Source organism: Eurytemora carolleeae, unplaced genomic scaffold (assembly GCF_000591075.1).
Source record: "Eurytemora carolleeae unplaced genomic scaffold, Eaff_2.0 scaffold913, whole genome shotgun sequence".
In the NCBI taxonomy this organism is placed as follows: domain Eukaryota; kingdom Metazoa; phylum Arthropoda; class Copepoda; order Calanoida; family Temoridae; genus Eurytemora; species Eurytemora carolleeae.
In genome coordinates, this window is record NW_019396844.1 from 127,100 (window position 1) to 143,811 (window position 16,712).

At 31.4% G+C, this 16,712-nt stretch overlaps 1 protein-coding gene across 1 annotated transcript in view; it reads left to right on the forward strand.

Annotated features, from left to right (window-relative positions):
• Nucleotides 1-15,403, forward strand: part of LOC111709334 (bestrophin-4) — a gene marked incomplete at its 3' end in the record, with an annotated part of 26,711 nt that extends 11,308 nt beyond the window's left edge. The window contains 12 exon segments of the mRNA XM_023482976.1: nt 647-730; nt 1,843-1,905; nt 5,248-5,365; nt 6,444-6,579; nt 7,298-7,344; nt 7,465-7,526; nt 9,605-9,674; nt 10,892-11,005; nt 12,047-12,132; nt 13,661-13,745; nt 14,746-15,004; nt 15,361-15,403. Of these exon segments, the coding sequence (XP_023338744.1) occupies nt 647-730; nt 1,843-1,905; nt 5,248-5,365; nt 6,444-6,579; nt 7,298-7,344; nt 7,465-7,526; nt 9,605-9,674; nt 10,892-11,005; nt 12,047-12,132; nt 13,661-13,745; nt 14,746-15,004; nt 15,361-15,403 (1,167 nt within the window).
• Between the last annotated feature and the right edge of the window lie 1,309 nt (nt 15,404-16,712).

A 16,712-nucleotide genomic window follows, 5' to 3' on the forward strand; every position in this document is an offset into this window, starting at 1 on the left:
CCCCCCCCCCCCGGCCTGTTTAGGATTAATATCTTTCAATTGTTGTAGATGGTGGGAAAAAAGTTAAAGTTTCTGCTTAATCTTGCATCATATGTTCATAGTGCATACGTATACTTGTATATACAATCCATTCTTATTATTGTAAAGGAATTAAGTTTTGCCGCAAACTCAAAATTTCACTCCCTGTCTGTGACACTTACGGATAAAACTTAGTAATGTAGCAAAGGTATTTGACAAAGATATTGGGATTGAAAAATAGAGTTTTGAAAAAAAAAATTATTTCCTTTAAACTGGAGAGTTCATACCTGTTTCTTTCTCGAGACTTGTAAATTATTAAGAACGCACCCATGACTTTTAGCGTTAACGATTCTAGACCGTGTTTTTCAACTAAATAATGTGCATTCTCAATTCGAATTATTCACATGGATGATTCGAGTTTGTCTAGTTTTAAACTTATTTAATCCCATCCTATTTGTAGATGGTGGGCACAGTTCGAATCAATCCCATGGCCGGATCCAGTTTGTTTAGTTTTAAACTTATATAATCCCATTCTATTTGTAGATGGTGGGCACAGTTCGAATCAATCCCATCATGACTGGATCCAGTTTGTCTAGTTTAAACTTATTTAATCCCATCCTATTTGTAGATGGTGGGCACAGTTCGAATCAATCCCTTGGCCGGATCCAGTTTGTCTCTTTATCACAACGTCAGTGGCTGGAGATGATGAAGTGTAAGTAGTGTTGTGGATTGAGTTGGTTCGTTTTTAGTTCGTTTATAGTTTGATTTAAGTTCATTTTTAGTTCGTTTAAAGTTCGATTTTAGTTCGTTTTTAGTTCGTGTTTAGTTCGTGTTTAGTTCATTTTTGGTTCGTTTTTAGTTAGTTATGAGTTCGTTTTTATTTCGTTTATCGTTTTTAGTTCGTTTAAGTTCGTTTTTAGTTCGGTTTTAGTTCGTTTTAGTTCGTTTTTAGTTCGTTTTTAGTTCGTTCGTTTTCTTCCACTGTGACATGAACTTTGACCCTGACAGAAACCTTATGAAAAAACGAGCCAAAACGATGTAAAAAGTGCAAAAACGATAGTTTTTGGGGTCGTATTTCTTTTTTAACATATAACTATTACAAAGTTTAATAAAAGCAAACTTTAACAGAATACAGTTTTGAAATCTCGGAAGTTTTACTAAAAGTATTATAAAAAATCACCAAAACGATGTGTAGCACTAAGTGGAGTTAATGAGAAATTAATATGAATCTAGTTTGAATATTTCCTTTTCATCTTTAATAACTGTGGTTTTTGTGGATATCGTTTTGAGTTCAGTTTCAATGATTTTTGGCTTTTAAAGGGACTGCACGTGTAATATTAAGTAATTCTTCGTGCAACTGTACTTTTTCAAGCATTGACTGATCAAGTATGAATTAAATATCAAAGTTTATGATTTTGAAAACTGATCATTTTAAATTGTGGCTTCTTCTCAAGAGTGACTTGGGCATTTCTACTTCAGGAAACCATATTATTGGTGGAATGATCAGAATTTAACACGGTTGAACCTAGAAAAACTACAATATCTTCCACATTATTGATCAGATAAGGATTTCAAGTGTACCGTTGTAAATCGGGCATTGTCATATTTGTATGGAAGTTTGATTTTATTTAAAAAGCAAACTTTTTCATCTCATAATGTAATCAAAGCAAACTTATCAAGCATAAAACTTAATTGGAAACAGGTGAAACATCTCAAATTTGAGACAATAAACTTTTCTCCGAAAACGATGGGAAAATTATTTTTAAAAGCTTCTTTTTCTTTGGAATTAATAAATTATATTTTAATATGCAAAAATCTGTTTAGTGGACGGCTGGTTAGACGTACGATAGCTAGATATATGAACATTGCACTCATTCAAACATTAAGGTGAGAAAACTTGACATTCAAATTTTTTTTTCACAGAGTAGAATATTATGTCACTAGGCTCTCCGGCGCTTCTCGTCCATCTTCTATTTAAATTGTTAACATTTTCTCTTTGTATACACTGACAATAAAAAAGTTCGCGGATTTGTTAAAAAAAATGACGTGTATTTTCAAAATTTTATGAAAATCGAATTTTGTTGGAGGCCAATTTTTGAAGTTTTCTTATCCACAAACTTTCCCTGGGGGCATGTGAGGTCCCACACAAAATTGGGTCCGATATAAAGTCTAAAAAGAGTCAAAGTGTATTGGGTGAAATAAAATCATTGTTTGACTAAAAATTACAACTTTAAAATCTTCAATTTAAAGTGAATATGTACGTTGTTCAAGAAGTAGTTCCAGGGCCCAGGTTTTAGAACGAAAATGTTTTTAAATATTTCCACCTAAGACATTTGATTTTTCAAACTATGAATTATGGCATATCAAACAATTACACTATCAGGTTACAAAGATTAAATGATTGGAAAATTTAACTTTACGGCGAATTTTTCTAAAACTTTCAAATTTATAGAAAACAAAGTCTCAAAATTTTGGACTTTATTCCAAAGACTTTTTATCTTGAAAACATTTTAATACCAAGTTTTAGAACTTATTTTCCAAAAACTTGTTTTAAGAGAAATTTTTTGGTGTTTACTAGGGGGGGGGGGGGGGGGTACGCTACATACAGGGTTACTGACAAAGGATGAAACTTTAATGACAATCTGGAATTCCATTTGAAGTGATTTAGTCCATTTCCATATATACAATTACACTTCCAAGCGTAAAACCCTCAAAGGATTTTTTCTGTAAACATTCCTAGCTTCATAAAAAATAAAAAAATAAAATTCCAGGAAAGCTATTTCACTTTTAAACGTTAGTTCAGCCGTTTTGAAGTTTATTGGATACAAACAGTATAGCCAATCATAGAGTAGATGGTGTTTAAGATTAAGTAATAATGATTTCTGTATCCAACCATGAATTTTAAAATTAAAGAATTATGACTGGAAGAATAAGTAATCTATACAGTCTTATCCAATGTGGAGGAACCTGTTTATCTTATAAACCTAATTTTCAAGAAAAAAACTTAGTAAAGTTGAGAGCTGTTACATTTGTAAGTAAGAACTATTTTCAACTCCTAGCAGGGTAAAGTTAAAGGAATTTCACTTCAGCAAGGGTTCTTTAGCACAATATTACAGGACAACTTGGTCAAGGGAACCCATAATAAAGATTGAAACATGTGAAAATTGTTGTTTGTCAGACTTTGTGGTCAATATAATCTTTTTCCGATTGCATGTATTTACACTTAGTTTACGGTGGATAGATCTATAATAAGCAGAATGTTTCTGAGTAAAGTTTTATTATATGGATATATGATATCACATCGCTGCAGATATGGACACTCAATTAAAAAATATATACGTACAATATCTCCGTAGAAAAGATGGCGGATATTGGAATATAGGATATAGGATGGTGGATATGGTAGAAAAGATGGTGAATATTGGAATATAGGATATAGTATGGTGGATATGGTAGAAAAGATGGTGGATATAGGAAATAGGATGGTGGATATGGTAGAAAAGATGGTGGATATAGGAAATAGGATGGTGGACATGGTAGAAAAGATGGTGGATATAGGAAATAGGATGGTGGATATGGTAGAAAAGATGGTGGATACAGAGTTTGGCATCCGTTTGTTTTGAACGAACTAAAATGTTGAGAATAAACGAAATTTTCCGTGAAAAAGGAGTTGTTCAGAAAAAAACTAACGATTGCCGAACGAAATGGGTCGTTCAGAGAAATGAAAAATTCATCATTTTTTTAAAAGGAACAATTTTTAATCGTTCTTACGAATGAACAATAGTTTTTTTACTGAACGAATGAATTTTCCAAAAGATTTAAAAAGAAAATATATTGGGTTTTTTTACTGAAGGGACGATTTTCTGGGAAAACGCATTTTAAAAATTATAGTTTTTTGTTAAACGAATGACTTTTTAGCAGATTTTAAGATAATTTTCGTTATTTTTAGTGAAAGAACGATTTGCTTTAACGAACGACTATACTAAACGATTATTTAATTAGAAAACGAACGAAATAAATGGAAAACGTAAGAAATTTTGAGAACGAACGATATCCTTTTCTTAAATGATTAAAAAAAACGAAATGGTTCGGTCACAAACGATGATCGAACCACATGAAAAAGTCGAACGTGGATACACGTTGACGTGGCTACACGTGGTTAAGGTATTTTCATCTGACGAAAATATCTAGTTTAATAGAGCGAAAATATAACTTTTGTTTTGTTAAGCTCGGGATCTATCTTATGCAGACTTACGGATAAATTTAATCCTTCTCTAAAGTCCTATGGTGGAAACACTCAGAAAGGACAACTTGAATAGATAAAAAAAAAACCTAAATTGAGGGATAAAGAATTTAAAAGTGCCCTTATTGGATATCAAGATTAAGCCTTCAAGATTTACGATACTTCGCACAAAAGTTCCAACCGCTGAGGAGAGGAGATTAGGGTTTATTTATTTTATATTCATCGTTTATATTTGTCTAACGCAAAATTACATGAGTATAGCTTAGCTATTCAGAAATAGAGTCTCTTAGTCCCAGTCTAGTGTTTTTCGTTTTCTAAAAATACGGTATGATTACAGCACTGCAAGGCTTGATAGATTTTCGCACATTGCTTTGAAACTAACACTGGGTTTGCATAATTTATGCAGTTTCTTTAGATTTTCTTTATTAGATGTTGAGATATATCCTCTTGAGCCATCTACTGTGACATATTAGGACAGCTTAGAAAAAACTTTATTGTAAATTATAGATTTTAAACTAAACTCTGAATTCCTGGGCAAATATATAAAGGAACTTTTGGGTGAAGTATCATTAATCTTAATATCCAATGTATTAGCACTTTTATATTTGAAGATACACGCTTGATCCCTCAAGAAAAGTTATCCTTGCAGGTTATGACGGAATATAAAAGACGTAAATAAAAGAATCTGTAGATCTGCATCAAATGGACTTCAATGCTTCAGTGCGATGACAGATTCCTTACTATTGTTGGTTTACAATAAAACTAGTTTTTCAGTAAACTGTGAAACAAATTCAACCTAAAATCTATTGTATAAAGCTATTTGTTAGCTATATATAGATGTTAGCTACAGCTGGCCGAACGGCTGGACCAAATTGGCTTGCATTATTTTAGGAAATACAATTTTAATATGGAATTTTGTTTTTTTCATAGTGTTTTTGCAATTCCACGGGCAACGCCGGACACTTCAATTAGACATATTTTTCAAGAATGATCAGTGTGCCAGTAAAGAAGAGGTTCCCAACAACACAACACCTAGTGGACGCTGGTCTTTTACTAGAGGCTGAAATGGAGTCCATTGACAAGATGGAGGCTAATTCTGTTAAGGTAAATGCAGTCCATTTACAAGATGGAGGCAATTATGTTCAGGTAAAGGATTTGAGTCTTTGCCACAAACTTGAATATTCCATTCTCTTTATCTTTGCAATCTGGCGGTGTAAACCTTTGATATTTCAAACTTAGATTACATGATCTAACAGAGTTTATAGTTTGAAATATCTAAGGTCTACGACATTGGGTTGCAAAGATAGATGTATTAAAATATCAGAGTTTGTGGGAAAAACTCAATTCCTTTAGACATTTCGAAAGAAAACACTCAGAATTGAAAAAAGTTTGTTGTGAAGTAATGCTTAGTGAAAAAATACCTTTTTAGAAAAGTTTCATATAGCTTTACTTGAGATTGGGAACCAGCCTTGCCTGTAAACTTAACTTACTTTATGAAAATCAACTTGGAATATTTTAAACTAACTACAACGAAGTGCATCCTGTCTGATTGGAATATGTTCAATCATATTTTAATCTCTTATTCAAAAATTCGTCAAAATTTGTGAGAGCCATTATATATTTAAATATTCACAAATCCGTCAAAAATTTGTGAGAGACTTTATATATTTAAATATTCACAAATCTGTAAAATATTTGTGAGAAACTTTATATATTTAAATATTCACAAATCACAATGTTTAGCTTAAAAAGACGTTGGAAAGAAGAAATTCGAAATAAGGTCCAAAGTTAAGATTAACTTGAAACTGGGATATCTAGTTTACCGTGAGTTGTGGAATAAAGTTAATTTAAGACGTGGATTTAAAGGATTGCGACAATTTTAAATATTCTCATTCAATGTTCAATTTTCCAAAAAATAACATAAATCATAAAAATAAAATATGAGGTTAAGGATTTGGATTTTAGCGATAATTCGGCTGATATTCTAATCTATTGAGGTTGGAATCCTCTAAAATCTCATTGTAAAATAATAAACATGAAAGGGTTGATATTTCTAAGTTTCTAAGGGTTTCTAAGTTGTCTAATACTGTGTAATATTGTCTAATATTATTTGAAATTGACAAATATTGTTTGAAATTGTCTAATATTGTCTAAAATTGTAAAATTGTCTAATATTGTTTAGCATCCTAAATATTGGATGAGCTTGGTCTGGGCTGGAGCTATAGTGACGAGGGCAAAGAGAGAAGGACGAATCACCGACGAATTTGCGACCAAGACGATTATTGACGAAATCAACAAGTTTGGGACGAAATGCGCAGGTAGACAGATTATACAAAGATTTAATTTGTCTAAAATTTCAAAAATTGAAGACAAAGTTATATTTTTTTATATTCTGATTTATAGTTCATAAGGCTTTCCAACCCAATGTAGTAGACCTAGATATTTCAAACTATAAAATTAAATAATCTAACTTAAAAATACCTAAGTTTACACCAATAGGTACTTTGAACAGATATAGGGATTAGAAAATTTGAGTTTGTGGCAAAGACCCAATTTCTTTCCAATAAAGTTTTGCATACAAAATCTCTAGCACGTTTTAAAATTCTTGTCCAATCTTTGAAATATGTCTTTCCAGAATAATTCTTGTCAACCGATCGTAAAAATTGGTATTTACAGGACAATTCTTGTTCAATCTCTCAAATCTGTATTTCCAGGACAATTCTTGTTCAATCTCTCAAATCTGTATTTCGAGGACAATTCTTGTCCAATCTCTCAATTCTATATTTCCAGGAAAATTCTTGTCCAATCTCTCAAATCTGTATTTCCAGGACAATTCTTGTCCAAGTCCAATCTCTCAATTCTATATTTCTAGGACAATTCTTGTCCAATCTCTCAAATCTGTATTTCCAGAACAATTCTTGTCCAAGTCAGATCTCTCAATTTTATATTTCCAGGACAATTCTTGTCCAATCTCCCAAATCTGTATGTCTAGGACAATTCTTGTCCAAGTCCAATCTCTCAATTCTATATTTCCAGGGCTTCTCAACTACGACTGGGTTTCTGTACCTCTAGTTTACACACAGGTACCTTTACAGTAAATGATTAATGGACTGATTTATTAATTTATTACTTGATTGATTAATTGATTGATTTATTAATTACTTGATTGATTAAGTAATTACTTGATTGATTGACTATTGCAGGTTGTTACCCTAGCTGTGTACTCTTACTTCATCTCCTCTCTTATGGCGCGACAATTTCTAAGGTATTTAAAAGATAAAATTTTCACAATTTTAGGGGTAAGGAAAGATAAACTTTAAAGGTAGACATCTTTGTCACAAACTAAAACTTTTATATTTGCAACCAGACGGTGTACACCTTGATATTTTCAGCTTATATAATGACATTTGTTTGCAAAGATATAGGGATAAAAAAATATTGCTGGAGCATGAAGACTCAATTCTTTTAAGGTGACTTCTTACAAAATGTGCCCTGGACCCCCCTATGAATTATGGCATATCAAACAATTACACTATAAGGTTACAAGCTCANTTGTCTTTTTCAAATTTTTCAACATGAACCTTCTCTTAGTATTTCATCTTAAAAGTACAATCATTTTTAAGAAGTGAATGAAAAATAAAGCCTTATTATACTATTATGAAGACCTGTAAGTGGCTCCGGGAATCTCACTAAATTTTCTTTTCTTCTCCTAGCTTTGTTATTCTTTTACTCAATACATCTTTTGTTATTGTCATTGGCTCAGCAACTAAACAATGTTAAAGTACTTTCAAACTTATATAATTTTTAACTATAGATACACTTTTGAAAATTTTTAAATTTTGATTTTAATTTTAAATTGTACTGAGGGTACAAACTTAGAAATGGGCACCGTTTTTGAAACGATCGTAATTTTTGAGAATGAATGAAATTTTTTGTGAAAAAAGAAATTATTCAGAAATAAATGAAAGATGGACGAACGATATGAGTCGTTAAGAGAAATGAAAAATTAACGTTTTTGAAATGAAGGAAAAAAAACGAATGATTTAAAATCTTTCAAATGGTTTTGAAGGGTTTTTACTGAAAGAAAAAAATTTTCGAAAGATTAAAAAAACAATCGTATTTTTCTTAAAAAGAGATTTTACACACTTTTTAAAAAACGATAGTCTAACCAACTAAGGTTTTTTAAAAAAATTTTTGGAGAAAAGTCCTTGTTTTTTTGAAGAATTAATTTTTCTGAACAAATGAATTTACTTACCGATCTGTTAATGAGAAAACGAAATAAATGTATGGAAAATGAACGATAATTTTGAGAAGCAACTAGATAAATTTTTTTAACCATATACAAAAAATAACAAAAAGGGCCACCCACAAACGATGAACGAACGAAATGAAAAACAAGCTGAATTTGGCCATCTCTACGGTCATACTATAGACATTTACTAGACTTTTTGAAATTCTTAACTTAATTTTAAATGTTAAAGTACAATCAAACTTTTATAATTTTAAACTATACACTTTAGAAAAAGTTTAAAGTTAAATTTAAATGTTAAAGTTGTAGCAATCCTTAAACTTTCATAATTTCAAACAATAGACACAAACTTTAAATTCCTAGTTAAAGATGATCCAACCCTTACAGAGTAAATAAATAGGTGTTTGTTCCACACTTTACAGACATACAATTTGTATTATAGACTTGAAAATAACTCATTAATAAATAGTTGAGTGGAATAACAATGCATGATTGCACACACACAATATATTTACATTATAACTATACAAAAGATTAATGTTTGAAGCAACTAAAGTTGATTTAACTACACATGACATTTGCCTAAGAACAAATATATTTTCATTCGACTCTTCTCAGTCAGTGAGTCTCAACGTACTTTGGAACCCATTTTCACCATTTTCACCATTTTCACCATTTTCACCATTTTCACCCTTTTCACCCGTTAAATGAAGATTTTTTTATTTGATATTTCATACTTTTTAGTTGAAAATAATTTTTAATATTTTAAAGTATATTTTTACACTATTTCGACGGATTTTGAATTAGAAACCAAAATCTGATTGAAAAAATGTCAAAATAGATTTAAAAATTCTAAGTGTGATTTCAAAGGAATTGAGCCTTTGCCACAAATTCAGTTTTTGTAAAACCTATATCTTTGCAACCTTATGATGTAAACCTTTTATATTTTAAACTTACATTATTTGATCTAAAAGCATTCTTAGTTTGAAATAATAAAGGTTTACGACATTGGGTTGCAATGATATTGAAATTAGAAAATCAGAGTTTGGGACAAAAACTCAATTTCTTTGTTAACTTTTTCTTTTTATTATTAGTGATGAACCGGATATGGTGGTTCCCGTCTTTACAGTTCTACAGTTCGTCTTCTACATGGGCTGGTTCAAGGTTAGATATATCTTCTACATGGTTCAAGGTTAGATTTATCTTCTACATGGGCTGGTTCAAGGTTAGATATATCTTCTACATGGTTCAAGGTTAGATTTATCTTCTACATGGGCTGGTTCAAGGTTAGATTTATCTTCTACATAGGCTGGTTCAAGGTTAGATTTATCTTCTACATGAGCTGATTTTAGGTTAGGTTTATCTTCTACATGAGCTGGTTCAAGGTTAGGTTTATCTTCTACATGAGCTGGTTCAAGGTTAGATTTATCTTCTACATGAGCTGGTTCAATGTTAGATTTATCTTCTACATGGGCTGGTTTTAGGTTAGGTTTATCTTCTACATGGGCTAGTTCAAGGTTAGATTTATCTTCTACATGGGCTGGTTCAAGATTAGATTTATCTTCTACATGAGCTGGTTTTAGGTTAGGTTTATCTTCTACATGAGCTGGTTCAAGGTTATATTTATCTTCTACATGAGCTTTTTCAAGGTTAGATTTATCTTCTACATGGGCTGGTTTTAGGTAAGGTTTATCTTCTACATGGGCTAGTTCAAGGTTAGATTTATCTTCTACATGGGCTGGTTCAAGGTTAGATATATCTTCTACATGGGCTGGTTCAAGGTTAGATTTATCTTCCACATGAGCTGGTATTAGGTTAGGTTTATCTTCTACATGGGCTGGTCTTAGGTTAGGTTCATCTTCTACATGAGCTGGTTCAAGGTTAGATTTAGTTGAGACTGCCAACGCAATTTAAATGATGGAATTCCCTTTAAATATCCACTTGAGAAAGATATTTTTGTTTTTAAAAATTGAAAAATGTAAAATTATGAATATTTCCTTCCTTTCAATTTATAGAAACCTTGTATAAATCTGCAAATTACTTTTAAAAAGAATCCACAAATAAAGTTTAGTAACTTTTTAAGATAAAAATATATGGAGACTTATTATAGGATTATGGATATTGTTGTGAATATAATAAGCCATTCTGTAAACAGAGTGTTGCTTGTAATTAGGTGAAGAGTCAAGTTAACCATATGTGTTTGACTTTATAAATAAACCATTTCGATATATCAAATTAAAAACTCTTTGCTATTTTAATTGCATTATATTCTTGATAAAGAAAACAACTAAAACTTAATTTGGAGATTTGTAAAAAAAATCGTTCTCATATATTTGGGAAATGCCGGAGTAAGATTTTATTGACAATCCCTTCTCTTCTAGGTGGCCGAGGTTCTGATTAATCCCTTTGGCGAGGACGATGACGATTTCGAGGTTAATTTAATGATTGATCGAAATATCCAGGTTTCCTATCTCATCGTCGATCAAATGCATCAGGTAGATGATATTCAGAAGTCTTATAACTATTTTTTACTACTTGGATTTCATCTTCGATTTTAACTTATTATTGTTGCTATTTCTGTGGATTTTGAAAAATCGAAATATTTTAAAGGCAAAGGAATTGAGTTTTTGCCACAAACTCTGATGTTCTCATATCTATATCTTTGCAACTCAATATCGAAGATCTTTGATATTTCAAATTATGAATTTTGTTAGATTAGGCTAAAGGTGTACACTATCAGGATGCAAATATATAATGATTACAAAAGTTGAGTTTGTGGCAAAGACTCAATTCCTTTAAATTCTGACCATACATAAACCTTCCCTCGGGTCATGTGAAGTCTTCAGCTATTTAGACTTTTATTGGATACAAAGATCCTGACAGGCAAGCAAAGAACATGTATTTGTAGATTTTGAACCGATTTATACCGTGCATAATGTTAAGAATCTAGTGTTAATTTTCAATTTTGATTCATTCATTTTGGAAAGTTGTGAAAGCTGAAAAGAAAAAATGCAATAACATTATAATGAGGATTTCGCGAAATTTACAATAAAATTGAGTTTATATTGTTCAGGAGCATCCAGAATTAAGTTTATATTGTTCAGGAGCATCCAGAATTCAGTTTATATTGTTCAGGAGCATCTAGAATTGAGTTTATATTGTTCAGGAGCATCCAGAATTAAGTTTATATTGTTCAGGAGCATCCAGAATTAAGTTTATATTGTTCAGGAGCATCCAGAATTAAGTTCATATTGTTCAGGAGCATCTAGAATTGAGTTTATATTGTTCAGGAGCATCCAAATTGAGTTTATATTGTTCAGGAGCATCCAGAATTGAGTTTATATTGTTCAGGAGCATCCAGAATTGAGTTTATATTGTTCAGGAGCATCCAAATTGAGTTTATATTGTTCAGGAGCATCCAGAATTAAGTTTATATTGTTCAGGAGCATCCAGAAACGAGTTTATATTGTTTAGAAGCATCCAGAATTGAGTTTATGTTGTTCAGGAGCATCCAGAATTGAGTTTATATTGTTTAGGAGCATCCAGAATTGGCTAAAGATCACTTTTGGGATGAAAAAATTCCGCATCATCTTCCTTACACAGCCGCTGCAGAACAATTCAGGTTAATTTAATCATAACTTTGGGTAAAGTCTTCCTAACCCTGATAAATATTCCAAACCCTGATATATGTTCCAAACCTTACTATATGGTCAAACCCCTTATTATGTTCCAAACCCTGATATAATTCCCAAACCCTGATATATGTTCCAAACCCTGATATATGTTCCAAACCCAGATATATATTCCAAACCCTGACATATTTCCCAAATCCTGATTTATGTCCCAAACTCTGAAACATATTCCAAACCCAGATATATATTACAAATCCGGATATATGTTTCAAGTCTTGATAAATGTCCCAAATCCTGATATATGTTCCAAACCCTGATATATGTTCCGAACCCAGATACATTTTAAACCCTGATATATTTGTCAAACCTTGATATATTTCCCAAACCCTGATATATGTTCCAAACCCTGACATATTTCCCAAACCCTGATTTATGTCCCAAACCCTGATACTATTCCAAACCTGCAGATATATATTACAAACCCGGATATATGTTTCAAGTCTTGATATGTGTCCCAAATCCTGATATATGTTCCAAACCCTGATATATTTTCCAAACCCAGATATATTTTAAACCCTGATATAATTGTCAAACCTTGATATATTTCCCAAACCCTGATATATGTTCCAAGCCCTGATATATTTTCCAAACCCAGATATATTTTACAAACCCGGATATATGTTCCAACGCCTGATATATTTCCCAAACCCCGATAGACAGATATTTGTCCTAAATCCTGATATATTTTCCAAACCCTGAAATATTTCTAAAAACCCTGATTTATGTCCAAAACCCTGATACATACGTCCAGACAAATTCAGAAAGTTGCAATATTCGACTCGGATAGTAAAAAATCAATTTTATTCCAAACAATTCATTCAGATATTACAACCTATAATCATCGATTTATTTTTCGACGCATTCGTAATTCGTATATAGTTTTGTGTACTGTGTAGACTTAATCTGTTTAATTGACATATTTCTTCTATCGTCTAATTAGCCGCCAATTAGCAATTTTGTTATACTTCAAGGTTAGATTTATCTTATGTTGTCCAAATATTGATATTTACAAATATTCTGATCCATATTTGTTTTGCTCTGTATATATAGATGTATCCTGGACCATGCATGTTTGCTTAATTCTGGTCCATATTGGACTAAATATATATCTACATATATCCTGGACCTTGTTTGTTTAGATTTGCTCCATATATTGGACTATATATATACATATATATTTATATACATATCCTGGACGATTTTTGCTTAGATTTGGTCCATATAATGGAGTATATATATATATACATATATCCTGAACCATGTTTGTTAAGAACTGGTCCATATATTGGACTATATATATATACATATATCCTTGACCATGTTTGTTAAGAACTGGTCCATATATTGGACTATATACATATATATATATATACATATATCCTGAACCATGTTTGTTAAGAACTGTTCCATATATTGGACTATATATATATACATATATCCTGAATTATGTTTGTTAAGAACTGTTCCATATATTGGATCAACTGCAGTGGTTGAGGTGTCCCCAGATCAAGCAGAGTTCGTTACTCTACAAACTATACTAGAGGTAGGAATACAGTTGTACCCTTAATTCAAGAGACTTTAATAACGACCTGAAACTCGTTCTTTATAGAGTCCAGTATAAAAAAGACATTGAATGAAAACCTTATTTTTATTTTATATGTAAAACTTAATTCTGAGAAATGACCCAAAAGATGGTTTTATTGGATTTTTTTGTGTGATTTTACAAATATGGGTTATTAAATAATGCTTTTCCCTGTTTTCTATGACGTTAACTATACTCTGAAAAAATCAGGATTAGTGTTTTTATATAAAATATTACAAAAATGTTTACAGGATACCTGGTTTAGGTGGAAAATATATAAATAATGTTAATTATGTTCTAAACTATTTTATGATATCAAGGGAAAAAATCCCCGAAACAATTTTTTGTTGTGAAATCGATTTAAAATTGTTTACTTTCTAGATTAAGTTCCATAGTTTTTATGAACATTTTTTGATGAATAAATCTCCGAAAATATCTGTACAAAAATGCTTCAAATATTACAAAATCTTACAAAAATGCTAAAATGGATCTTTCTGTTAAAACAATTTTGTTATTCAAGATGTAATTCATAGTAGGGAGAATTTGTAGACAGAAAATAGAGTTTTGATTTTTTGTAATTTCTGTTTTCTAATTAATTTCTGAAGATAATATAATTTGGTGACAAAAAACCGTTTCGAGGATTTCTATGAACCTTATCCTTTTTTTTCATTTTGGCAATTTCATAATATTTTTCAAAGCATCGCTAATCCCGTTTTTCTCTTCTTTTATTTCAAGAATCTCTAAACCCGGCTTCTAGATCTTATGTGATATCGATACTTTTGTTTTTATAATTGGTGATATACAAACCAATGTAATTTTACATCCAATCCAGCCAAGGTCAATCAATGAATCTAGATTTGATTTTTTGTGTTTTTAATCAGAAACCCCTAGCTGTAGACCAGTTAAGAGCTATTTTCTTTCTCTTTGAGACGTATTTTTGATGAATATTTTGTTCTTCAAGGAACCTCAAAGCAGAAGTGATAGACTTTCTATAAACAGTGGTTTTCTGAGAACCATGATGGGAGAACTTATGGGTAGTACTAAATCAAGATCCAGTCTTACGGTTGGAACAGATTCAAACTACTCGGCCCGTCGTCTTCCTCTGTTGGGTACCTTGTTTAAACGCGGGAGACTTGGTTCCTGCCAAAGTATAGCGTCTCACAAATCCTCCAAACTGTTCCCGCCTATTTTTGGCGCCAAGAAAAAAGCAGCTTCTTCAGGTAAACTTTTTTGAGAATTTCATCACTCCAATCAAATAAATTACTATCGATCTGTAGGTGATGAAAATATTATTGGATTTTTGCCAATTTTGTATCAAAATATATAAAAAAAATGTAAAATCTAACAAAATGTTGTCTTATTATTTTTATCTTTAAACTATAAATTTGAAACAATAATGGACTGTTTTCTAAGTCTTCTTTTAGTTTCAAAATTTCAAAAATTCTCGAAAAAAGTCTAGAAAATTCTAGAAATGGAAGAAATTACACAAATTTCCGTTATGATTATGCTGAATGGTGATAAATCTCGAATGTGAAAATTGGGTAAAAAAAGATTTAATAATATCGTTTTAATTTAGAGATGTCACGAAAATGGAAAAACAATCCTCGAATATTCTCTAGGTAATTTTTTTTAATAAAACACTGTCAGCATTTTTACTTAAAAAGGATCTGTATAGAGGTGCTATTTAAATAAACCCTCTATGTACTAAGTGTCACGGTCGATCATATTGGCACCTTTAAAACCTTTGCCTGATCAAGGTTCAATGACTGAGATATACATTATTTTCCAGTCCTACATTATTTTCCAGCACTACATTATTTTCCAGCCCTACATTATTTTCCAGCACTACATTATTTTCCAGCACTACATTATTTTCCAGCCCTATAATATTTTCCAGCCATACATTATTTTCCAGCCCTACATTATTTTCCAGTCCTACATTATTTTCCAGTCCTAAATCATTTTCCAGTCCTACATTATTTTCCAGTCCTACATTTTTTCCAGCCCTATATTATTTTCCAGCCCTACATTATTTTCTAGCCCTACATTATTTTCCAGCCCTATATTATTTTCCAGCCCTACATTATTTTCCAGCCCTACATTATTTTCCAGCCCTATATTATTTTCCAGTCCTACATTATTTTCCAGCCCTACATTATTTTCCAGCCCTACATTATTTTCCAGCCCTACATTATTTTCCAGCCCTATATTATTTTCCAGTCCTACATTATTTTCCAGCCCTACATTATTTTCCAGCACTATATTATTTTCCAGCCCTACATTATTTTCCAGCCCTACATTATTTTCCAGTCCTACATTATTTTCCAGCCCTACATTATTTTCCAGCCCTACATTATTTTCCAGACCTACATTATTTTCCAGTCCTATATTATTTTCCAGCCCTACATTATTTTCCAGACCTACATTATTTTCCAGCCCTACATTATTTTCCAGTCCTACATTATTTTCCAGTCCTACATTATTTTCCAGCTCAACATTATTTTCCAGTCCTACATTATTTTCCAGTCCTACATTATTTTCCAGCACTACATTATTTTGGATTCTCTTTAAAAGTGAAGGAAAAAAATGTTATGAACATATTTCTTTTCAGGTAAAAAAACGGCAATATCTTCCTTATTGTTACTCAGATGAAGGTTTAAAGGATACCGTTGAGAATCGGATACGCAATTTTATATTTAGAGGGGTACTTTAAAGGGACCGTTCACTTTTTTGGGTAATTTCAGGGTAAACTAAACAGCCTAAGCGCTATTCATCGGTAATAGTCTTACTTTTCAAAGACAACTGTGTCCTGATAAAAAGCCGATTTTTCGTTCAGAATTTGAGCGCAAAGGAACGGTTCCTTTCTATACACACTATTTGATGTTTTTTTCAGTATGTTGTGAATCAAAATAAATTCCGAATATAAAA